Below are 21,002 nucleotides of genomic sequence, written 5' to 3'. Positions count from 1 at the left end.
GAGTGATGGGGGCTGGTTGCCCCTGGCTGGTTGGGCCCTATATGTTCAGCCAGTTTTTGTTATGACAGGATAGTTTGATGCCCATTGCCTCGCCGAAGTCTAGCAGAACTGTATAACTTAATTCACCCAAAGAGGTAGCTTGGTGCTTTGATTTCCTGACGCATGGAACTCATACGATCATAACTGTTATAACGCATTGCAATTCATCAATGCATTTAATTATTGGGCCCAGAGAGTCTACTTGTCGAAGGCCACTGTGGTGCTCACAGATTGACACTGTCACGCAAGTGTTTGGAATGGAAGTATTTTCGGCCCAGTTTGCCGCCAAAATAAGCTGAGGGTTTTGGTCAACGTTTCGTTTTGCGCCGTCCCGAGTGGTTGGCGCTAACGTGCCGATAATGTACGCACCCCGCGGGATAGCACCAGCCACGCAGCAGGACACCATGCAGGGTTGAAGGGAGGTGGTCAGCTTCGATGGACTGCTACTGTACGACATCTAATTATCACGGACCTGCGCCATCATCACCATCACGCCAGGTCTGAAGTGATTTCGCTGCTCGCGGCGGTTTCCGAGCGTACCGGCTCGCCACAGGACTGACCCATACGGATGCCGTCTCTCGGTCGGCCGGCGACTGGGTGACCGGGGGAACCGGGCAACCGCGTTACCGGATCACTGCGTTACCGGTTCACCAGTAATCGGGTGACCAGGTGACCAGGTGACCAGCTGAGCGGCGACCAGGTGACCAGTCGAGTGGTGACCAAGTGATTAGGTGACCAGGTGAGCGGTGACGAGGCGACTAGGTGAGAGGTGACCAAGTGAGCGGTGACCAGGTGGCCGTCGAGTGGTGACCAAGTGGTTAGGTGACCAGGTGAGCGGTGACGAGGCGACTAGGTGAGAGGTGACCAGGTGAGCGGTGACCAGGTGACCGTCGAGTGGTGACCAAGTGGTTAGGTGACCAGGTGAGTAGCGACAAGGCGACCAGGTGACCGTCGAGTGGTGACCAAGTGGTTAGGTGACCAGGTGAGTAGCGACAAGGCGACCAGGTGAGCGGTGACTAGGTGACCAGGTGACCTAGTGACTAGGTGACCGGAAATTGGGTGTCCAGGTGACCAGGTGACCGGGTGTCCAGGTGACCGGGTGGCCGGGTGTCCAGGTGACCGGCTGACCAGGTAACCGTGCTCCCCGCCAGGTGTGCAACTCTCGTATGCTGCGCTCCAAGGTGGTGCTGGGCGTGTTCAAGCTGGACCTGGGCACCGTGTATGACCAGCCGCTGCACGCCTTCGTCAACAAGTGGCTGGCGCTCACCGCACTCGACGAGGATGCCGGCGGAGTCATGGGTGAGTTGCTGGCGGAGCCAAGGGGAGTCATCGGAGGAGTCACGATAGGTCACCGGCGGAGTCCTGGATAGTCGCCAACGGAGTCATGTGATGTTTCCGATGGAGTCATGTTCAGCCACCGATCGAGCCCTGTTGAGTCGCCGATGGAGTCTGGTGGAGTCACAGATGGAGGCACGGGTGACTCAGCGATTATGTCAGGGGCAAGTCTCCGTGGGAGTCCTGTTTCGAGAGCTAATAAAGGAGTTGCTGAAGAGTCGCCGAGAGTCACGAACAACGTTCTGATGGAGTCATGTATGACGTGTGCCTTGGGTCGTTCGTGAGCGTCTGACGGAGTAATGAGTGTGTTGCTGATGAAGTCATGAGATGACCGCTAGCCAAGCTGACTTTGTTTTGATCAGGCGCTGAAGGAGCGAGGAGGATGGTCTGATGTGTAGAGCGACATGTGGACAGGCTGGGCCGGCGGTTCTGTGTGTGTCATAACGCAATAGCGAATCGGCTGAGGGGAATAGTTGAAGGCGACGAAACCTGGAGTGGTGGGTCGCTAACAAAATCATGGCACGTGATTAATTTGACGATGAGTATGAAATGCAGTCTGGGCTGAGTGTGTAGTGTTGTAGTTTGGTTCAGTCCAATGCAAATTCCTCACAGACAGCCGCTGCACAAGGGCCTGCCACTCTTTGCGTGGAGACCCGACTTGAAGGCGTAGCTTCCTCACATCGGACACGATTTCCCGGGCACGAATAGTCACTTCGGACACCGTGAACGGATACTTCGGACACGATTTCCCGGGCACGAATAGTCACTTCGGACACCGTGAACGGACACTTCGGACACGATTGCCCGGACACCAACGGTCACTTCGGACACCGTGAACGGACAGTTCGGACATGATTGCTCGGACACCAACGGTCCAAGACGGTTGAGACGCAAGGACAAGCTTTAGTGGCCGCCTCATAATGTCGTATACTAAGGCGTGGCTGGCGACACAGCCCCGCCCCGTTTTCCGCAGTCGGGAGGAATCCGACAACAGTTTGGACAATAGGCTTCCATGCCGAGCCGTGTGGGTGCACAAGTTTTGATCTGAAGGCGGCCGTGCGGGCGCACGAGTTTTGATCTGAAGACGACTCATTGACTTGAGCGGTCGCGGATGGAGCTCGGTGGGCGGTGGTGACCACCCCTGGCTGAACTTTCACGTCCTTGCCATTCACCTGACCTTGGTGTGGGGGGGGGGGGGGTGGGGGGTGGAGCGGGGTCAGACCACGCATTTTCGGTACAGACGCGCTGGGATGTGGTAGCCACATGGACCATTTTCATGAAGTGAAGCTGCCAATCTACGCTCTGTGGTCGTAATCCACGGATCTTTAGATGTGCATCGCGCTGCATCACAGCCCAAAAGCAACTTATTCTTACCAACACGTCCTAATAAGCAATTAAGTCAGGTTGGAAACGCGAGCCGAATCGACTTGTTCCCTCTTTACAAGTATGTGGGACGCAATTTAGAAATGCGTAAGTTCGTAGTTCCGCTTCATCAGACCAGACTAGACCAGACCAGCACGTGATAGCACAGCACAGCACAGCACAGCACAGCACAGCACAGCACAGCACAGCACAGCACAGCACAACGCAGCGTAGCACAGCGCAGCGCAGTACAGCACAGCACAGCGCGCGCAGCGCAGCGCGGGGCAGGGCAGGGCAGCTCTCTTCGAGCTTCATATTCCACGTGCCTGACCACCAGAAGTTCAAAATCGCAGCGGGTTGTGAAGATCGGTGGGACGCGAGGGCTCCCACCGCTGCTGACATTGTCAGCCGACCAAGCCGGGCTTTGTCAAGGAGCACGGGTTATTGGCGCTTTACGACGCACTCAGCTGCTGAGGCTATATGGCGTCGCCTGCTTCCCACCCTGTCAGGAAGGGTGGACACTGCGGAGAGTTAAACCGCATATCTCAGCATTCCCAGACGCGTAGTGGTTAGTATATGTCGAGGAGCAGAACCACGTGAAGCGCCGCTGTTCCTGACGCCTCGCTCGACCGTCGCCAGGCTACCTGAAGGTCAGCATCGCCATCATGGGACCGAACGATGAGTGTCCGAACCTGAAGCCTCCGGGGAACGCCGAGCAGGAGGACGTGGAGCAGAACCTGCTATTCCCCGCCGGTCTGAGGCTGGCGCCGGCCGGCTTCCACCTGAGCGTCTACCAAGCGGAGGACCTGCCGCGGAGTGAGTCACGAGCCGGCCAGAGGCGTCGCCAGCAGGACGAGGAGGGGGAGGGGTAGGGGCGCAGACAGGAAGATTAAGGAGGGGTGTATGCGTGTCAAGCATCATAAACGTGAGAACGCTGAGGACATTCGTCCAGAACGCGGAGCGCGCGGACTTTTTAATCGCACCCATTGCGCATTGTCTAGTGGATGCTATTAGTGCACTGTGTCACTGTGTGTACTACCTTCGACGTGCTTCTTCCCCGTAGTCGAAGAGTGTACTAGTTCTGATCCCAGGTGGTATGTCGAGTTGACACTGGTGCGGCCGCTAGAATGGAAATGTCTGCCAACTACATGGGTCTTAAAAAACAAGGTCGTTTATAATCAGCGGGCTGCCTTTTCTGTCGTGTTGGTATTTCGCCTCTGGCGGGAAATTGGTGTTGTCTTTCTAAGCTAGCTCCGGGTTTCAATGGCGACTGTTGGTCGAAAGTGTTGTGCTTGTGTATATTTCGTTCAGAAATGGTGCCATTTCCGCCTGCTCACCCCCGGCCTTTCGCTACAGTGGACACTGGAGCGCTGAGTACGGTCAAGAAAGTGCTGGGTTTTGGTAGCGTATCCAGCAAGCAGCTGGTCGATCCCTACTTCGTCTTCTGCTTCGCCGGGAAGGAAGTGCAGACGCCGGTGAGACACGGGGAGTGGGCTTCTTGCCGATGACATCAGACGTATCATCTCCATCTGATATGTCTATCGTCTCCGCCTCAGGCCTGAGACGTCGCTATCAAATGTATGTGCTGGTTGCTCGTGCAAGGAGGGCACAAAACGACGTCATTGACGCCACAAGAAACTGCCACGGTGCCAGCCAAGTTGCCAAGCAACGGTTATCAGTCGGCATGCTTTTCGCGCAGGTTGTATTCCGATGTAACTGTTCCCGGCTTGAGCGTGCGCGGCGTCACTATACCGCGCATGTGCCGTGGTGATGGCAGTGGATGACTACCTGGCAATTTTAAAGTCCTTGATCTCCATTGTCGCGGTCATTAGTATCCCAGGACAGATGGATGCGCTGAGTGGCGTACCTGTGCGCTGAGATTTTCATTTTGTCCGTTACGAGCGAGAACAAGTTTTGTTTAGGATTCACGTTTGTGCATTTATTCCAGGCTGTCTGTTGCCTTTTTGAGGACGGTTTGTCAAAATCAGTATAAACGAGTTCCTTAGCTCACCGCATGTTACACTAGCCATGCCGGCCTACCTGCCAGTTCGGAAGGACCCATGCACGCTGCTATCGGCGTCAGAGCAGAGACCCTATCCATGTCGGGCCATTTCCCAGTCAGTCTCAGAAGGACAGCGGGTCCTCGGCTGGTTTGTGCGGTCCCTCAGACGTTGCGCCGTGAGGTTTCGCCTGACGTCGGCCGTGTCGACTGCTACGGCTCGTCTTCGATGCGCAAAACGTCTGCCAGGAGTGATGTCAAACCTGAGGTGTATGACGCTGGGACCAGGGTGGCAGTGCCGCCGGTTGCAGTGCTGCAATTGCCGTGTTGCAGGTCGTGTACAGCACGGACCATCCGGACTTCAAGCAGCGCCTGCACCTGGGCTTCCAGTTCCCTGCCTTCGCCAACAAGCTGAAGCTCTTGCTGAAGGACTGGTGAGACTTTCTGAACTGGAGGCTGAGCGCGCTTCCCAACCGGGAGTCGTCTGGCGCGGTGTCTCCGCCAGGGCCTGGGTGTCGGGAGGCGACCCCTGCGGGCTCTAGTGGTCGGAAATCAGCCTGTGACGTATGTGACCTTCGCCAAGGTCCGGGTGTGGGACAGTGACCCCTGCGGCCTCTTCAGCGGTCGGAGGTCGGCCAGTGACCTCTGTGACCTTCACCGGGGACCGAGTGTCAAACAGTGACTCCCCCGGCCTCCCCAGAGGTCGAGGTTAGCTCGTAATCTCTGTGACCTCCACCAATGACCGGGTATCGGACACTGACCTCTGCGGCCTCTTCAACGGTCGTAGGTCAGCCAGTGACCTCTGTGACCTCCACCAAGGGCCGGGTTTCGAGCAGGAACTTCAGCGGTCGTGGGTTAGCCAGTGACCTCTGTGACCTCCGTCAGGGACCGGGTGTCGGACAGTGACCCCTGCCGCCTCTTCAGCGGTCGGAAGTCAGCCCGTGACCTCTGTGACCTCCGCCAGGGACCGAGTGTCAGACAGTGACCTGATCGGCACGACGTTCATCCCGCTGCCGTCGATCAGCGTGGCCGGCGAGGACGGCTTCCTGCCCACGTTCGGCCCCTGCTTCGTCAACTTCTACGGCAGCACGCGCGAGTTCAGCATCTTCGGCAAGGACGACCAGGAGACGCTCGACGAGGGTGAGAAGGCGGCAGGGACGGGACCGGGGACCAGGGACCAGGGACGAAGGACCAAGGACTCGGGACCGGAGCCGGGGCCGGGACCGGGACCGGGACCGGGACCGGGGACCGGAACTGGAACCGGGGCCGGGACCGGAACCAGGACCGGGGACCAGGGACCAGGGGCCAGGAGCGGGAGCGGGGACCGGGGATCGGCTGGTGAAGGACATTGGGCTTGGCCCTTGACAGGAGTGGGAGAGGTAGGGGGGGGGGGGGCTGAGAAGGGATCTGAGCATGCGCTGGAGCACTGTGCCGTTTGACAAGCGTCAGGTCTCAAGTGCCCCCCCCCCCCCCCCCCGCCACATACCACTGGTGTGAGTTTGGCATAGCCGATTGGTTGTTTCCGTGCGCTCACTGTCTGAGTGAATACTTGACAACCGTGAAGAGGATCGCCATGGTACAGAAGTTCGGATTTGGTAATGAACTGTAACGCACTTCACCTTGCATTTGGAGTTACCATGTCGAGCAATGCGGCTTGCTATCATACTGAGTGAAGGAATTCGTGTGTCTTGCCCGTGCTCTTGTCCATAGCTCGTGCACATTTACCATAGATGTTGACCGTAGTGTCTCATAGATCTTGCACCGTAGTGCCCCACAAATCGTGTACCATAGTGTCCCACACATCCTGTACCATAGTGTCTCATAGATCCTGTGTCATAGTGTACCATAGGTCTCGTACCATTAGGGTCCCCTAGTTCATGTATCCTAGTGTCCCACAGATCCCGTACCATAGTGACCCATAGATCCTGTGCCGAAGTGTCTCAAAAATCCTGTACCATAGTGTCCCATAGATTCTCTATCAAAGTGCACCATTAGGGTCCATTAGGTCCTGTGCCATAGTGTCCCACAGATCCTGCACCGTCGTTCCCCAAAGATCCTGTACCACAGTGTCCCATAGCTGGTGCGCATGTACCAAGCGATGCAGCATGCAGTGCATGCGCCCACACCGGCGCCAGACGAGCGTCTGCACACAGAGACCGCCCACCTCGTGCGTCCGCGGTGCGCTGTACGGCGGCGCCGGTGTCGACAGGCGAGGGCGAGGGCTGCGCGTACCGCGGCCGCTGTCTGGTGGCGCTGCGCACCACCGTGGGCGAGTTTCCCAACGTGGCGTCGGAGCCCATCGACTTCGAGGACGGACTCAAGATCGACGTGAGTGGCGGCGCGTGCCGGCGCGTGGGGGGGGGGGGGGGGGCAGGGGCAGAAGTGGCGGCGCGGCGGGAGTGGCGGCCGGAGGACAGTCACCTTAGTTTGGACTTGTCAGAGTGTTGTGTGTCGTGGTTTCGTGAACGAGACAGTGAAACGGTGGTGTTATTGGGAGCTGCGGTGCCGGGGGGGGGGGAGGAGGGGGGGGGGGGGGGCAGATTGGAATGGCGGAGTTCTGTCGATGCGATAGTTAACGTTGTCAAGAGCAGTGTCTCTCTTCTAACAGTCTGACGTCATCTTGTCCTGCACCGGTGCGCCGAGCTTACCTGTTTTGCATTCTGCACCAGGGGCGAGTATGTGGGCCACAGTTCACAACGGGCCGGCCTCGACCGGGCGCCTTGAGCTGACGCCGTTGGCGGGCTTGAACCCGGCGTGTCAGTTGTGGCCCACAAACTTAAAATGCGTACCCACTTGCTGCGTTGGCTGGCGATGACATTTGAAAGCCTCGAGATGATGCGGAAGTCGGGCCCTCCTCTGATCTTCGTACACTCATGTCGCACTCGGATGAAGTTGACCCAGCGATAAGGTGGTTAGCAGATCTCCAGGTCGCTTTGACTGCCAGAACTTCTATTCATCCCAGAACCTGGTGCATTTATTTGGGCGTGGCAGGTCGCGGTCAGACACCGTTTCCACTGGGCTGCTGGTACAGAATAGTGTCAAAATAAATCTCGTTTTCTGAACGCGATGTTTCGCAATATAGTGATTAGAAATCAGTTGCAAAATGTGAATGGTAGTCATCGCTTCCACTGCCTGCACATCTCCCCCCCCCCCCCGCCATTTGCACTAGCGCAACCGCCAACGATCAGCCGGGACCTGACCCCTGACCGCGGCGCTTGACCCCGTGACCCATTGCTTGGCCCGGTGACCCATTGTTTGACCCCGTGACCCTGCACCTGTTGCCCTGCCGCAGTCGTTCCTGCGCCGGAGGAAGTACCTGGTCCACTGCGCCTTCGAGGACGCCACCATGGTGTCGGAGGTGGGTGGGGGCCAGCTGAGAAGTCCGGCTGTGTCAAGCGTGGCACGCTGACCTGCTGCTCTCTCCCCCGCTCTCTCTCCCGCTTCGTCCCCCTCTGTCGGTGCTCTCTCTCCCCACGCAGTCCTTCATCTGCAGTGGTCACCGGCAGCCAGTGACCTCAGCCGGTGACCTCAGTCGGTGACCTCAGCCGGTGACCTGAAGAGCCGCTCTCGACAGCTGTTGGGTATAGGAACCGAGCGATTTTCGATCGTAGTTTGCTGGTTAGTTTTGGACGACGCGCCGGGCGGTATCCCAGCGGCATACGTCATTTGCACATACTGACGTATTCATTGAGCCGTTTTATAGCAGCGGCATACCTTGCCATGTCACGAGCCGTCTGTGTTGGCCGACCCTGAGCTGCTGGCCGGACCACCGGACGCGGCTGACGAGTCTCCACCGCTCCGGTTTCAGGTAGACAAGCCGGTGGAGTTCGAAGTGTCCATGGGCAACTACGGCAACAAGTTTGAGGACTCGGTGATGCCCAGCCCCTCCTTCACGCAGCCCACCAACGCCGTGTTCGACGGTTGCATGTGAGTACCGAGCGCGCGGGTGCCGGCGATAAATCTGCGCGCGGCGTCGCACTCCGTCTGCACACATCGCAGCACTCCGTCTGCACACATCGCCGGAGAGGAGCGGAGAGGACGACCGCTCGCTGCGCGTGCCGAGCTTGGCATCGACGCTCCCCGTCCGCCGGTCTGACTGGGCCGCGCTCGCCCTCAGGTACTACTTTTTGCCGTGGAGCGGCGCCAAGCCTTGCGTCACGGTCCACTGCCAATGGGAGGACATCTCGCACCGTCTGCACACGCTCAACATGCTGCTGATGGTGGGTGCCGCGTGACGTAGGCTGCTGATGGTGGGTGTCACGTGACGTGGGCTGCTGATGGTTGGTGGCGCGTAGCGTAGGCTGCTGCTGGTGGTGGGCGGCGCGTGACGTGGGCTGCTGATGGTGGGCGGCGCGTGACGTAGGCTGCTGATGGTGGGTGTCACGTGACGGGGACTGCTGATGGTGGGTGTCACGTGACATACACTGCTGACGGTTGATATCACTTGGCGTAGGCTGCGCTTGACCGATGGCGTGACCTGAACGCGCAGGGCACAAATCCTGCTGCCACGAGCGATGCTTGTGGTCACACAAACCAGCTTGGCGAAGATAGCGCTCACCACCCACGGGACCTTCGTTTCCGGCTAACTTGGGGTTCAGTAACGGACAGTAGACGCCTGTTGTTGTCAGCTCCCGGCCTTCAAGCCGTCCGGTCATTGATGTCTAAACAGACTCGTTTCGCCCGCTTGGTCCAGACGCAAAGCGCGCCGATAATTTCCGAGCCGATTCGTTTCTGTCAGATTGTGTCATTGTCCGTGTCACCGTTAACTAGGGACTTAGGTTAGCGAAGGTCTGGCGTTGTCAGTGCGTTAGCGAAGGCCCGACTTTGTCAGTTAGAGTTATGCTGGACGACGCGGTGCAGAAAACGGTCTCCCTGTCTGTAAATATTTCCTGCGCGTTGCTAATCTCCGGTGAATTGCACAGACTACTTCGCAGCCGGATATTTCGGCGTTTGTCATGCGCTCGCTTGGCTACGTCTGGCGGGGGGGGGGATGGGGGGGCTGATGGGAACCGGGAACCACCGGTCACAAACTGGCGTCCTGTGTAAGATGGTGTCCGGTGGTGTCGGATGTCCGGTGGTGACCATCGCTGGATGGTGACCGATGTCCGGCGGTGACCGCTGTCTGGTAGTGACGGCTGTCCGGTAGTGACCGTTGTCCGGCGGCGACCGCTGTCCATTGGTGATCGCTGTCTGGTGGTGACCGTTGTCTGTCCGGCTCCCCAGACAGTGGAGACGCTGAAGCGGAGTTTGGCGGCACTCCGGACCAGCATCCAGGCGGCGAAGGGGGCCGAGGAGCTGGCCGCCGAGTTTGTCGGCGTCTGCGACCAGCTGCTCCGCAACTGCCGGTACCAGAGCACGCGTCTGTAGCGTCGTGCCTCGTAATGACTAGCTGCTGCGCAGTCGGCGGTGCGCGGCCGCCTCCAAGGTTGTCTGTGGCGATGCAGTTGTGTAGTGATGAGTTGAGGGGGGGGGGGGGGAGCGAACGATGTCGGTGATAGTGACCGCAGGTCTTGTGGTGGCTCCCGTCTGTCCACCGTCCATCGTCCACCGTCCATCGTCCATCGTCCACCTTCCACCGTCCGTCCACCGTCCCTCCACTGTCCACCCACAGTCCACCGTCCGCCCGCTGTCCACTGTCCAGTGTTCACCGTTTGTCCGCCATCCTCCCACCGTCCACCGTTGGGATCGACCGTCGGTGCTGAGACTAAGCCACCCAGTTGCCGGTGTCGCGCGCGGGTTTGTGCTGCTGCAGTGTCGCCCGGCTCCCCGACCGACGGCCTGCGTCCTCCGTAGGATCCCGCTGCCGACGCCGGAGCCGCACGTGCAGTCCACCAACCTGCTGGACAACCTGCTGTTCGGCCAGAGGCGCGCCAAGCTGGACAACATCATCAAGGTCGGTTGTGGGCGTGAGGCGCCGAAGTCAACCTGCCGCTGTCGTGGGTGTTTATTTGGTTTGGACGGAAGCGCGTGATGACCGGCCTCTGCGGGTGACGAAACGGTCCGGACGATCGGAGCGCTCTTCGGTCCCGCCCCGCAGGGGCACCGGCTTCGGTCGGTGTAGGGGAATAGCGCCCCCTCGGGTCCCAGCTCCGGTAACGGGTGGACAGCGCAAGCTGGTCCTCTCAGGGCGTAGCGACCCTGCCGGTACGTGAGCTCCTACTCCTTGTCTCGCCCGCTCCCTCCACACTACCCGCACTCCCGCATCCGGCCCTATCACCACTCTCCACCCTCGTTTTATTGGGGTCGCCGTGCCCCCTCGCCCACGTCCCCGGGTTGATCGGATCCTGGTGGCTGAGGGGCGCGTCGTGCGGGTCAGTCACGGCGCGCCCCAACACTCCACTTTGGCCAGAATATCCGGGGGCGTGGGGGCCCGTGGGGCCCCACACGGGTCTAGCGGCTTGTCACTCGCGTTGCGGTTGGGTGCCCCTTGCGGGTCTCCGCTTGGGACGCCTGGCCGCGCGCAGCGGCTTAAGGGGTCAAGGGGCGGCGGCGCTGAACCACGGTCAGGACGGGGAGGGGTCCGCCCGGTTACACCTGGCCGTGTGGGAGGCGTCGTTCGCCCCGTATAGCACCGGGGTAGCCCTGACGGTGACCACCTCCCGAGGGAGTGTTGGGCCGTCCCCCAGTTGGGGTCCGAGGTGGGTGGGGAGCCTCGGTGCCGAAATGAAAACCACCTTTTATGGCTTCTTCTAACACTAAAAACACCCGTCCTCCGAAAGGGGGACGGACCTCGATAGCCCCAGGGTGCAGAGAGGAATCTGCGCCCTCCGGTCCACGGATCCTGATCTTCGGAAGTGAAGAGATTAAATTGGCTTCCCTGTCACCGTTTCAGAGGCGGAACGGCTGCGACAGGTTTGGAAAAATTATAAGATGTGACAAGCTTCGGGATGGGAAAATAGAAGTAGAGTTCGCTAGCGGTCTGGAGGCAACCAGGGCCATGGCAGCCAAGGAATTTACGTTTACCGTTCGGGACGAGACTGGCAAGCACGAAAAGACCGTGTCAATATCAGCCATACCACATAAGACCAAAAATTCGTCCAGGGGCGTAGTCAATTGTTTCGATCTTCGTGACGTCGCCGAGGACGAGATAGTCGAGGAGCTCTCAGAGTTTGGTGTGACGAGCGCTCGCAGGATTCTCGTCAGACGGGGAGGAGAGCTGCTGCCCACCAACAACCTCATTCTGACGTTTAGTTCCACCGATTTGCCTACCGAGATACGTGTTGGATACGCTCGAGTGAAGGTTCGCCCTTATGTGCCTAACCCCATGCGGTGCTACCAGTGCCAGCGATTCGGCCACACCAAGCTCCACTGTCGTAACCGTCCAGCGTGTGGTAAGTGTGCGTCATTCGAGCACACGAGCGAAGCCTGCACCTCTGCGGAACCCCATTGCGTGAACTGCGGCAAGGACCAAATCCCACACACGACATACGACCGTACATGTCCGGCCTACGCGAAAGAAAAAGAGATTATATCGATCAAAACCTCTAGAAATGTCTCTTTTCGTGAAGCTCGTGAACTTTACAACGACAGTCATCCAAAAACATCGTATGCGTCCAAAGTGAAAACTTCGTTCCCACAAAGTAATGCCATCGAGCACATGACGGCCGTTCAGTTCGTGGGACTTCTGAGGTCGTTTGGCCTGTCGGTTGTTCCCTCGGTCCGAGCGCCCGACTCCCAGTCGGCACCCCAAGCTCCCTCTCCGCCGATCGAGCAGTCGGTGGACGTCGCACCGCTGGCCTCCTCAGCGCGCGCCGGATCACCAGCGGGCGACGGTTGGACGACGGCTCGGCGTGGTCGGAGTCCCCGCGCGCCGCCGGCCTTGCCTTTGTCTGCGACCCAATCGGTCCCTTTGCCACAGACACCTCTTGCCAGTGCCTGTGAGCGTGTGGCAGAGACGCTGGAACGTCAGGAAGCTGACAGGCGCGCCCGCGAGGCCAAGCGAGCACGCTTGGCCGAACTGGAGCGCGCTAAGGCGGCAAGCCGCCTGTCCGGTGCAGACAAAGAGCCCGTCCCCCGGACCAGCACTCCATCGCCACGAAAGCCGGTGGAGGCCCCCGCTGGTGCCTCGAACCCCGGTAGAGGCCCACCAATGGGCCCTCCCCCGCCTCCACCCCGGGCTGGGTACGCTGGCGTAAAGCGTGCCCCAGCCGGCCCCCCATCTCCATCTGACGGAGGTAGCCCAAGGATTCGTCCTAGGGTGGGGCACGGCCCCCCGGAATTAAGCCGAAGCTCTCGGTCTGAGGCGTCTGGACATGCAACTGGTGCAGCCGAATTTTTTTAAGCCGGGATTGTTTTAGCTTCTCACATCTAACCTCTTTTTTAATACGCCCTTTTACAGGCGTTTTTACAGTGGAACTGTAGAGGATTAAGGGCGAACGCCCTCGATCTCGAGGCTGTCGTCAGCAGAGTCTCTCCTGCAGCCGTGGCGCTGCAGGAAACCAAGCTAGCGCCTGACAATTTTTGCTCTCTGAAAGGATATGCGATGTTTCGCAACGACGTGTTGACGGAGAGCATTGCTCACGGTGGCGTCCTCCTGGCAGTTCACCATAGCGTGCCAGCGAGGAGGCTAAGCTTGCGGTCCACACTTCAGGCTGTGGCCGTACGGCTTTATTTCAACCATCGTCACATCACTGTTTGCTCACTTTACCTTCCACCAGGCATTGCTTTTCCGTTGGCGCACCTTAGGTGTCTGCTGGCTGAACTGCCTCCACCACTTCTTCCTCTCGGCGATTTTAATGCACATCACACCGCATGGGGGTGTGACGTCACCAATGCTCGTGGGAGGCTGTGCGAGAATTTTATCCACGGTGCTTCACTATGTATTTTAAACACAGGAACTCGTACGCATTTTACAATGCCGTCCGGTCAGACGTCCGCACTAGACTTAAGCCTCTCCAGTCCCCAGCTCATCCAACACCTCGAGTGGAGTGTTGGAGATGACCCCATGGGAAGCGACCACTTCCCAGTGTGGGTCCGGTTTAAGAGAGGTGGAGCGTTGGGTGTTCGGCCACAACGCTGGAATTTTAAGAAAGCGGACTGGTGTGAATTTGAGACTCGGCTCGACGAATCGTTCGTAACTGAGGCTGTGAGGACGGTACCCTCTATTGAGGTTTTTACTCACAGACTTTTAGAGTGTGCCAACAGCTTTATCCCACGCACGTCTGGCGCTCCCCGACGTACTCCTGTTCCGTGGTGGACGGAGGAGTGTCGGAGCGCCATCCGGGCGCGTAAACGTGCGTTTCGGGCTTTTGACGCCAGGAGTAATACAGAAAACCTTATAGCCTTTAAGAAAGCGAGGGCTTTTGCTCGGCGCACCGTAAGAGAGGCGAAGCGTGCGTCCTGGCATGCTTACGTGAGTACGTTGAACCGGTTCACGCCAACATCGCAGGTATGGTCTCGAATTAAGCGCATATCTGGGCACTTTACATCCATGGCTCTTCCGGTACTATGTGTGAACGGACAGGCCGTGACGCGCCCCTTGGAAGTTGCGAACGAGATTGCCCGGGCGCTGGCCTACCGCAGCGAAGGTGGCAACACTAACCCACAGTTCGTGCGGCACCGAGCGCAATGTGAGCAATCTGGAGTGGATTTTTCAACGAGTGAGCTACATTGTCATAATGATCCATTCACCCTAGTCGAGTTGGATTGGGCGATTGCCAAGCTTCGCAGCGTGTCAGAAGGCCCGGACACTGTGCACAACGACATGCTCAAGCATTTGCCGCGTCGCGTGCTTCGCGTTTTATTAGCGGTATTTAATGCGCTTTGGGCCAGTGGGGACTTTCCAGCCTCTTGGCGAGAAGCTATAGTCGTTCCTATTTTGAAACCGGGTAAAAGTGGACTGGATCCTTTACACTATAGACCTATTTTTCTCACTTCATCGCTCTCTAAGTTGATGGAAAAGATGGTTAATGTCCGTTTAACTTAGTTTTTAGAACACCACGGCGTTTTTACAAACGCCCAGTGTGGCTTTAGAAAGAATCGCAGCACAGTTGACAATCTTTTAGTTCTTGACACTGCGATTCGTATGGGATTTAAAGCAAGCCGACACATAGGCGCAGTGTTCTTTGACATAGAGGGCGCCTATGACACCACATGGCGTCAAGGCATCCTTCTCAAGCTACACAGGTATGGTATACGCGGCAATATGGGGACCTTTCTTCAAAACTTTCTAGTTGACCGTTCCTTCCGTGTCCGTGTTGGAGACGCGCTCTCTGAAAGGCATGTTCAAGTTAATGGGGTGCCCCAAGGCGGCGTTCTCAGCGTAGCTTTGTTCGCCGTTATGATCAACGACATCGGGATGGGGCTTCCGCAGTCTGTAGGTCGTGCGCTTTTTGTTGATGATTTTACCATTTGGACTAGCGCAGCAAGACCACCATCGATGGAACGCCAACTCCAGTTAGCTGTTGACCGCGTTGAGAAGTGGGGTACCATGAACGGGTTCAGGTTTTCACGTAGCAAGACTGTAGCCATGCATTTTTGTCGTAGCCGGCAATGCGGTGACCTTTCTATCCGTATGTATGGACAATGCATCCCAACTGAGCCTGTGGCTAGATACCTTGGGGTATACTTTGACCGCCGACTTACATATAAGGCACATCTTAAAACGTTACGTGAACGCTGTTTTAAATCTTTGAACGTATTAAAATGTGTTTCGCGCACGTCGTATGGCGGAGATCGGAGCACGCTTTTGCTGCTGTATCGGGCAATCATACGCTCTAAGCTGGACTATGCATGTTTTATTTATGACAGCGCATGTGAGTCCACGAAACGGATCATTGACACCATCCATCACACTGCTTTACGTGCCATCACAGGGGCGTTCCGTACATCTCCTACCCAAAGCCTCTTGGTAGAATCGCACGAGCCGCCGTTGTCAGCGAGGAGGAAAATGCTTGGCATGCGTTATGCACTGAAGCTGCGACAGTTTCCGTGTCACCCCGCATATCACGCAGTCTTTCCGCGGCCTGCTGTGCCGTTTGTTCGCAATGCACCTCGGGCGCATGCAGTGACCTTTGGCTCCCGGATACAAGCCTTACTGCGGGAAACCGAAATTCCCATTCGAAAGGTGAAGCGATCACGTCACCTGTGCACTCCTCCCTGGCATTTGATCTCACCCTTCACAGACACATCTCTGACTGAAATGAAAAAAGGTGTCTCGCTGCCAGATATAATGAGGTCCAGAGCGTTTGAGCGTATTGCGTTATATGAGGGCTACACACACACTTACACGGACGGCTCTAAAACTTCTGATGGTGTAGGCTGTGCGTTTGTGAGCGGTGGCGTCACCCGGTCGTTTTCATTGCCCCCAAACGCTTCGGTGTTTACATCAGAGCTTATAGCAATCATTAAGGCACTATGTTTCATTGAAGTCGGTGACGAACCTTTGCATCTTATTTTGACGGACTCTCTGAGCAGCGTTCTGAGTGTGAAGTCTTTTTATCCGTCATGTCCCCTTATACAGGACATTTTAATACGTTTGACTCATCTGGATGAGGCCGGAAAGAAAGTCATGCTATGTTGGGTTCCTAGTCATGTCGGCATCGCGGGCAACGAGTTGGCTGACGCGGCTGCTAGGCGAGCAGCGCTGGCTCCATGTGTTCACTCTCTTTCTATTCCTGCCAGAGACTTTTACCCCGCAATAAAAGCCTTCCTGCACAACAAGTGGCAGCGTTGTTGGGATCGGATGGATTGTAATAAGCTCAGAGAGATAAAACCTAAGCTAGGTCAGTGGTTCTCTTGTTCGCGGAAAATGCGGCGAGAGGAGGTGATCCTCTGCAGATTGCGCATCGGGCACACATACGCAACCCACGGCTATATGTTGGAGGGAGCCGATAAACCGATCTGTCATCGATGTGGTGCCGTCCTCACCGTTGGCCATATTCTTATTTCTTGTCCGCGCCTCGCGGAAGAACGCCAACGCTATTTTGGACAGCATGACTTGCCCCTTACCATCTGTGATATGCTGGAAGATAAATCACCATTTCTGGAATTTCAACAGATCTTTTTGTTTCTCAAACACATCAACTTTGGGACCATTTATGCGGCTCATTAGATAGGTAAAACCAAACTCGTTATGGGCGCCAAATGACCACCGCAGTCGGCGCGCCCCTAAACTCCAACAAACAACAAAATCTTCGGTCCCGACCCCCCTCCCCCCATCCTTTGGTCCGTATGTACCACTTGTATATGCATCTGGTTTATGTGCTTGTTTCCTGGACTTTAAGTCTCTTGTACGTTTTACACCACTGCACTCCAACATAAAATGGCTATTCCGAGTGTCGAGTCGATGAAGTTAAGAGGTGGGACATGTGAAGAGGGCAGCATTATGGGCAATTACACGGGGATACGTCAAAGGCAAACGTACAAAACACACCAAGTATACCCACACGCGCGTACACACATCTATTCATCAATAACAACTAAATGGTTACTCACCAGAATTTGCTTCTGCCGTTGTTTCGATAAAGGCATGTTGCTAAAATATCAACCCAACTATATCTCCATGATTTTTCTGCGAGGAATAAGGCTATTACTACTGTTCTATACATGTGAATAATGTTTCTCGCACATGCACTGAACAACTTGCGTAATTATGTAGTTAACGCTTAAAAGGCGCGAGTGGCAAGGCGCGGGGTTCATTTCCCTTACATTTCTTTACCGCGCTGCTCCCTTACATTTGCCTATAGTCCTAATGCCCACCTCTGGCGAAGGGGAGACCGTGCCGGGGCTGGGACCCGTCCCCAGGTCCTGTCTGTGCCTGCCTTCCCAGCGGCCCTGCGCCGTCTGACCGCTGTCTGTCCGCCGTCGCAGGGGGTGCTGCAGCTGAGGGAAACGGCCACCGACCTGGAGGAGGCGGCCGATCAGCTGGAGGAGTACGGCGCGACTCTGCGCGACCTGGCCGTGGAGGTACGGCACGGGTGGTGTGACCTGGCGTGATGTGGGCTGACGGATTCTGACCTGACCATGATGTGACCGGCTGCGCCCGGTCTGACCTGGCGTTTATGTGGGCTGACGGGAATCTGACCTGACCATGATGTGACCAGCCTCGGCCCGATCCTGGCCTGATGGCACTTGGCCAAGTGCTCACGCCGCTCGCAAGCCTCGCCCTCCTCTTGTCGCCTGCTCACGCGAAACACGCCGCTCTCCCCCTCCCTTCCGTGGCTCACACCGTTCTCTCTGGTTTGTCGCTCACGCAAGTTGTCTTCCTCCTCTTTTCTCTTCTCTTCGCTCTACTCTCTTCTCTCTCTCTCTGCATCCTATCTTCTCATTCTCTTCTCTCTCTACCTTCTCTCTCCTCTCTCTCTACATCCTCTCATCTCTCTCTCTGCTATTCTGTCTCTGTCTCGATCCGTCTCTGAGATCTTCTCTGTCTCTCTATGTCTCTCCCCTCTTGTCGTCTGTCTCTGTCTCTCTGTCGTCCTCTGTCTCTGTACTGCTCTCTGTCTCTGTCTCTGTCTCTGTCTCTGTCTCTGTCTCTGTCTCTGTCTCGTCTCTGTCTCTGTCTCTGTCTCTGTCTCTGTCTCTGCTCTCTGTCTCTGTCTCTGTCTCTGTCTCTGTCTCTGTCTCTGTCTCTGTCTCGTCTCTGTCTCTCTGTCTCTGTCTCGTCTCTGTCTCTGTCTCTGTCTCTGTCTCTGTCTCTCTCTCTGTCTCTCTCTCTGTCTCTCTCTCTGTCTCTCTCTCTGTCTCTCTCTCTGTCTCTCTCTCTGTCTCTGTCTCTGTCTCTGTCTCCCGCTGCTCACGCCACTCTCTTCCCTCCCGCAGCCGCAGAACTCGATGCCGGACATCATAATCTGGATGCTGAGCGGGAAGAAGCGTCTGGCGTACTGCCGCATCCCAGCGCACACCATCCTGTACGCCGGCGATGAGCGCCAGAGCGGCGCCGACTGCGGCCGCCTGCAGACTGTGCAGCTCAAGTTCCCAGGTGAGGCAGGGCAGTGGAGTGGGAGTGGAGTGGGAGTGGCAGTGGGAGTGGGAGTGGGAGTGGGAGTGGGAGTGGGAGTGGAGTGGGGTGGGGTGGAGGGGAGGGGTTGGAACGGGAGTGGTGTGAAGTGGGAGGGGAGTGTAGAGTGGAGGGGTTGGAGCGGGGAGTGGTGTGAAGTGGGAGTGGAGTGAAGTGGATGAGCAGAAGGAGTGGGAGTAGAGCGGAGTTGTAAGTGTGATTGCGTTTGTGCTTTAATGTGCTTTAGTGCCTGATCTACCGGGAGGATGGAAGATTTAATGGTACACTTGCTCGTACCTCCCGCTGTCTGTGTACATAACGTATCTATCACAAATATTGTACAGCTGCGTGTGTGCATACCCTCTTTATGGAGAGGTCATGACACGGCGGCGGGGCCGTCGTTCAGGCACCACTCAGATTGGAGGGCACCGAGAGTCACTCAGGCGCCAGGTCACTGCCCCGGTGCTGCGGTCGGCGTGGTATGACGCGGTGTGACGCATTATGACGCGGTATGGCGTAGTATGACACGGTATGACGCGGTATGACGCGTTATGACGCGGTATGGCGCGGAATGACACGATGTGGCGCGGTATGACGAGGAATGACGGAATGTGACGTGGTATGGCGCGTCGTGACGCGGTATAGCGGAGTATGACACGGTATGGCGCGGTATGGCACAATAGGATGCGGTATGGCGCGGCATGGCGCAGTGTGACCTTATATGACCCGGCCTCCATCCCGTCCCTGCCCGACAGGAGCGCGACCTAACAAGCAGAAGATCCCGGCGCTGCTGCGTGTCCGCCTATGGCTGGGCAAGGAGCAGGAGTCGAAGGCCTGGATCGCCGGGCACCGTGACGCCGAGACGGTGGTGTACGCCGAGACGTACGAGAACCAGGTACGGGGCAGGCGGGGTACGGCGGGGGACGCAGGGGTACGAAGGATCAGGTACGGGGCAGGCGGAGTACGGCGATGGACACGGGCGCGAGAACCAGGTACGGGGCAGGCGGGGTACGGCGGGGGATGCAGGGGTACGAAGGATCAGGTACGGGGCAGGCGGAGTACGGCGATGGACACGGGCGTGAGAACCAGGTACGGGCAGGCGGGTACGGCGGGGGACACGGGTACGAAGGATCAGGTACGGGGCAGGCGGAGTGCGGCGATGGACACGGGCACGCGAGAACCAGGTACGGGGCAGGCGGGGGACGGCGGGGGACACAAACGGTTGAGGATCACGTGCGGGGACGGGGAAGGACGGCGGCGTGCACATAGGCGTATCAGGACCAGGAATGAAGGTGGGAGAGATACATTGGTGTACACAGAGTGTACGAGGATCCCGTACGGGGACAGGGAGGAACACTAGTTTACAAAGAGCGCATGAGGGCTAGTGACAGACAGAAGGTACAGTGGAGCACACAGAACACATGAGGGCCTGGTGCGAGGACGGGAAGGTGCGGAGGTGTTCACAGGACGTACGGCAACCTGTTGCGGTGCTGCGTCCCGGTTATGAGGACGCGGAGCTTAATGTCCAGGTTAAGATGGGCGCGGCGCCGTGTGACCAAGGTAACCGGCGCGCCCTGAGGTCCAAATCGTCATCACCATCCTCAGCATCTCATCGTCCAGGTTCATATGACCGAACGATAAGAAATCGCAATCGCGCTGGATACCTTGTCATCCAGTCATACCATACCAGTCATCGCAGAAATACCGGCGAAACCGCATGCATTGAAATTGCTATTTGGAAGATATTGGGACCGCCGAGGTATGTGCTCAGTTCAGTTGAATACTTTGAAGGCCGCGGCGTCCCTCACACCGCGCCTTTTGCAAGGCGTCCTGCTGTAATAGCTCTGAAAGGTTTTTACCTTGCCATGGGTCTGGTAAGATGTGGCAAGCCTACTGCTGCTCTCATTGATTACAGTGCGTAGGGCATAGCCGTACCCCGTTGTTAGGGAAGCCAAAATGTGCAATATGTCCGTTTTCGGCGTTTGCGGGAATTCAGTTGCATTTTTTAATTTCGTTGCTTGCCCGTTCAGACAGAATAGAAATGAATTGGCGCATTTCAACTGGCGTGACCTTAAAACTGCCAGTCCGGTCGCCACTTTCCGCATTCGCCGGACTAAAGATATATGGTTGGGCCGCGAGATGACCGTTATTATCGCCTCACATTCCGGCCGTCACTGACAGCGAAGCATACCTGTGGACGAACTTAACAATGCGCCGCAAAAAATCGAGAGAGGGTGAGCCCCTTCCATTATGTGCTGGCTGTTAGCTCTTACGTCAATGGAAGTCCGGCGGCTTGCCGAACCAGAGGCGTGTGGTTCGGTTGACGTA

The 21,002-nt window shown here is 57.2% G+C and overlaps 1 protein-coding gene across 1 annotated transcript in view; it reads left to right on the top strand.

Moving 5' to 3' along the window:
• Positions 1-21,002, top strand: part of LOC119104739 (myoferlin) — a 60,362-nt gene that overhangs the window by 24,099 nt on the left and 15,261 nt on the right. Inside the window, exons 8-20 of the mRNA XM_037228457.1 lie at positions 1,191-1,338; positions 3,376-3,552; positions 4,093-4,211; positions 5,069-5,169; positions 5,700-5,875; positions 6,945-7,063; positions 8,028-8,093; positions 8,544-8,662; positions 8,853-8,955; positions 9,959-10,080; positions 10,529-10,628; positions 17,546-17,641; positions 18,497-18,656. Of these exons, the coding sequence (XP_037084352.1) occupies positions 1,191-1,338; positions 3,376-3,552; positions 4,093-4,211; positions 5,069-5,169; positions 5,700-5,875; positions 6,945-7,063; positions 8,028-8,093; positions 8,544-8,662; positions 8,853-8,955; positions 9,959-10,080; positions 10,529-10,628; positions 17,546-17,641; positions 18,497-18,656 (1,606 nt within the window). The remainder of the gene's footprint in view (positions 1-1,190; positions 1,339-3,375; positions 3,553-4,092; positions 4,212-5,068; positions 5,170-5,699; positions 5,876-6,944; positions 7,064-8,027; positions 8,094-8,543; positions 8,663-8,852; positions 8,956-9,958; positions 10,081-10,528; positions 10,629-17,545; positions 17,642-18,496; positions 18,657-21,002) is intronic.

This window comes from Pollicipes pollicipes, unplaced genomic scaffold, assembly GCF_011947565.3.
Source record: "Pollicipes pollicipes isolate AB1234 unplaced genomic scaffold, Ppol_2.1 Scaffold_6052;HRSCAF=7182_pilon_pilon_pilon, whole genome shotgun sequence".
NCBI classification, from domain to species: domain Eukaryota; kingdom Metazoa; phylum Arthropoda; class Thecostraca; order Pollicipedomorpha; family Pollicipedidae; genus Pollicipes; species Pollicipes pollicipes.
This window is presented reverse-complemented; position numbering and strand designations above follow the sequence as displayed.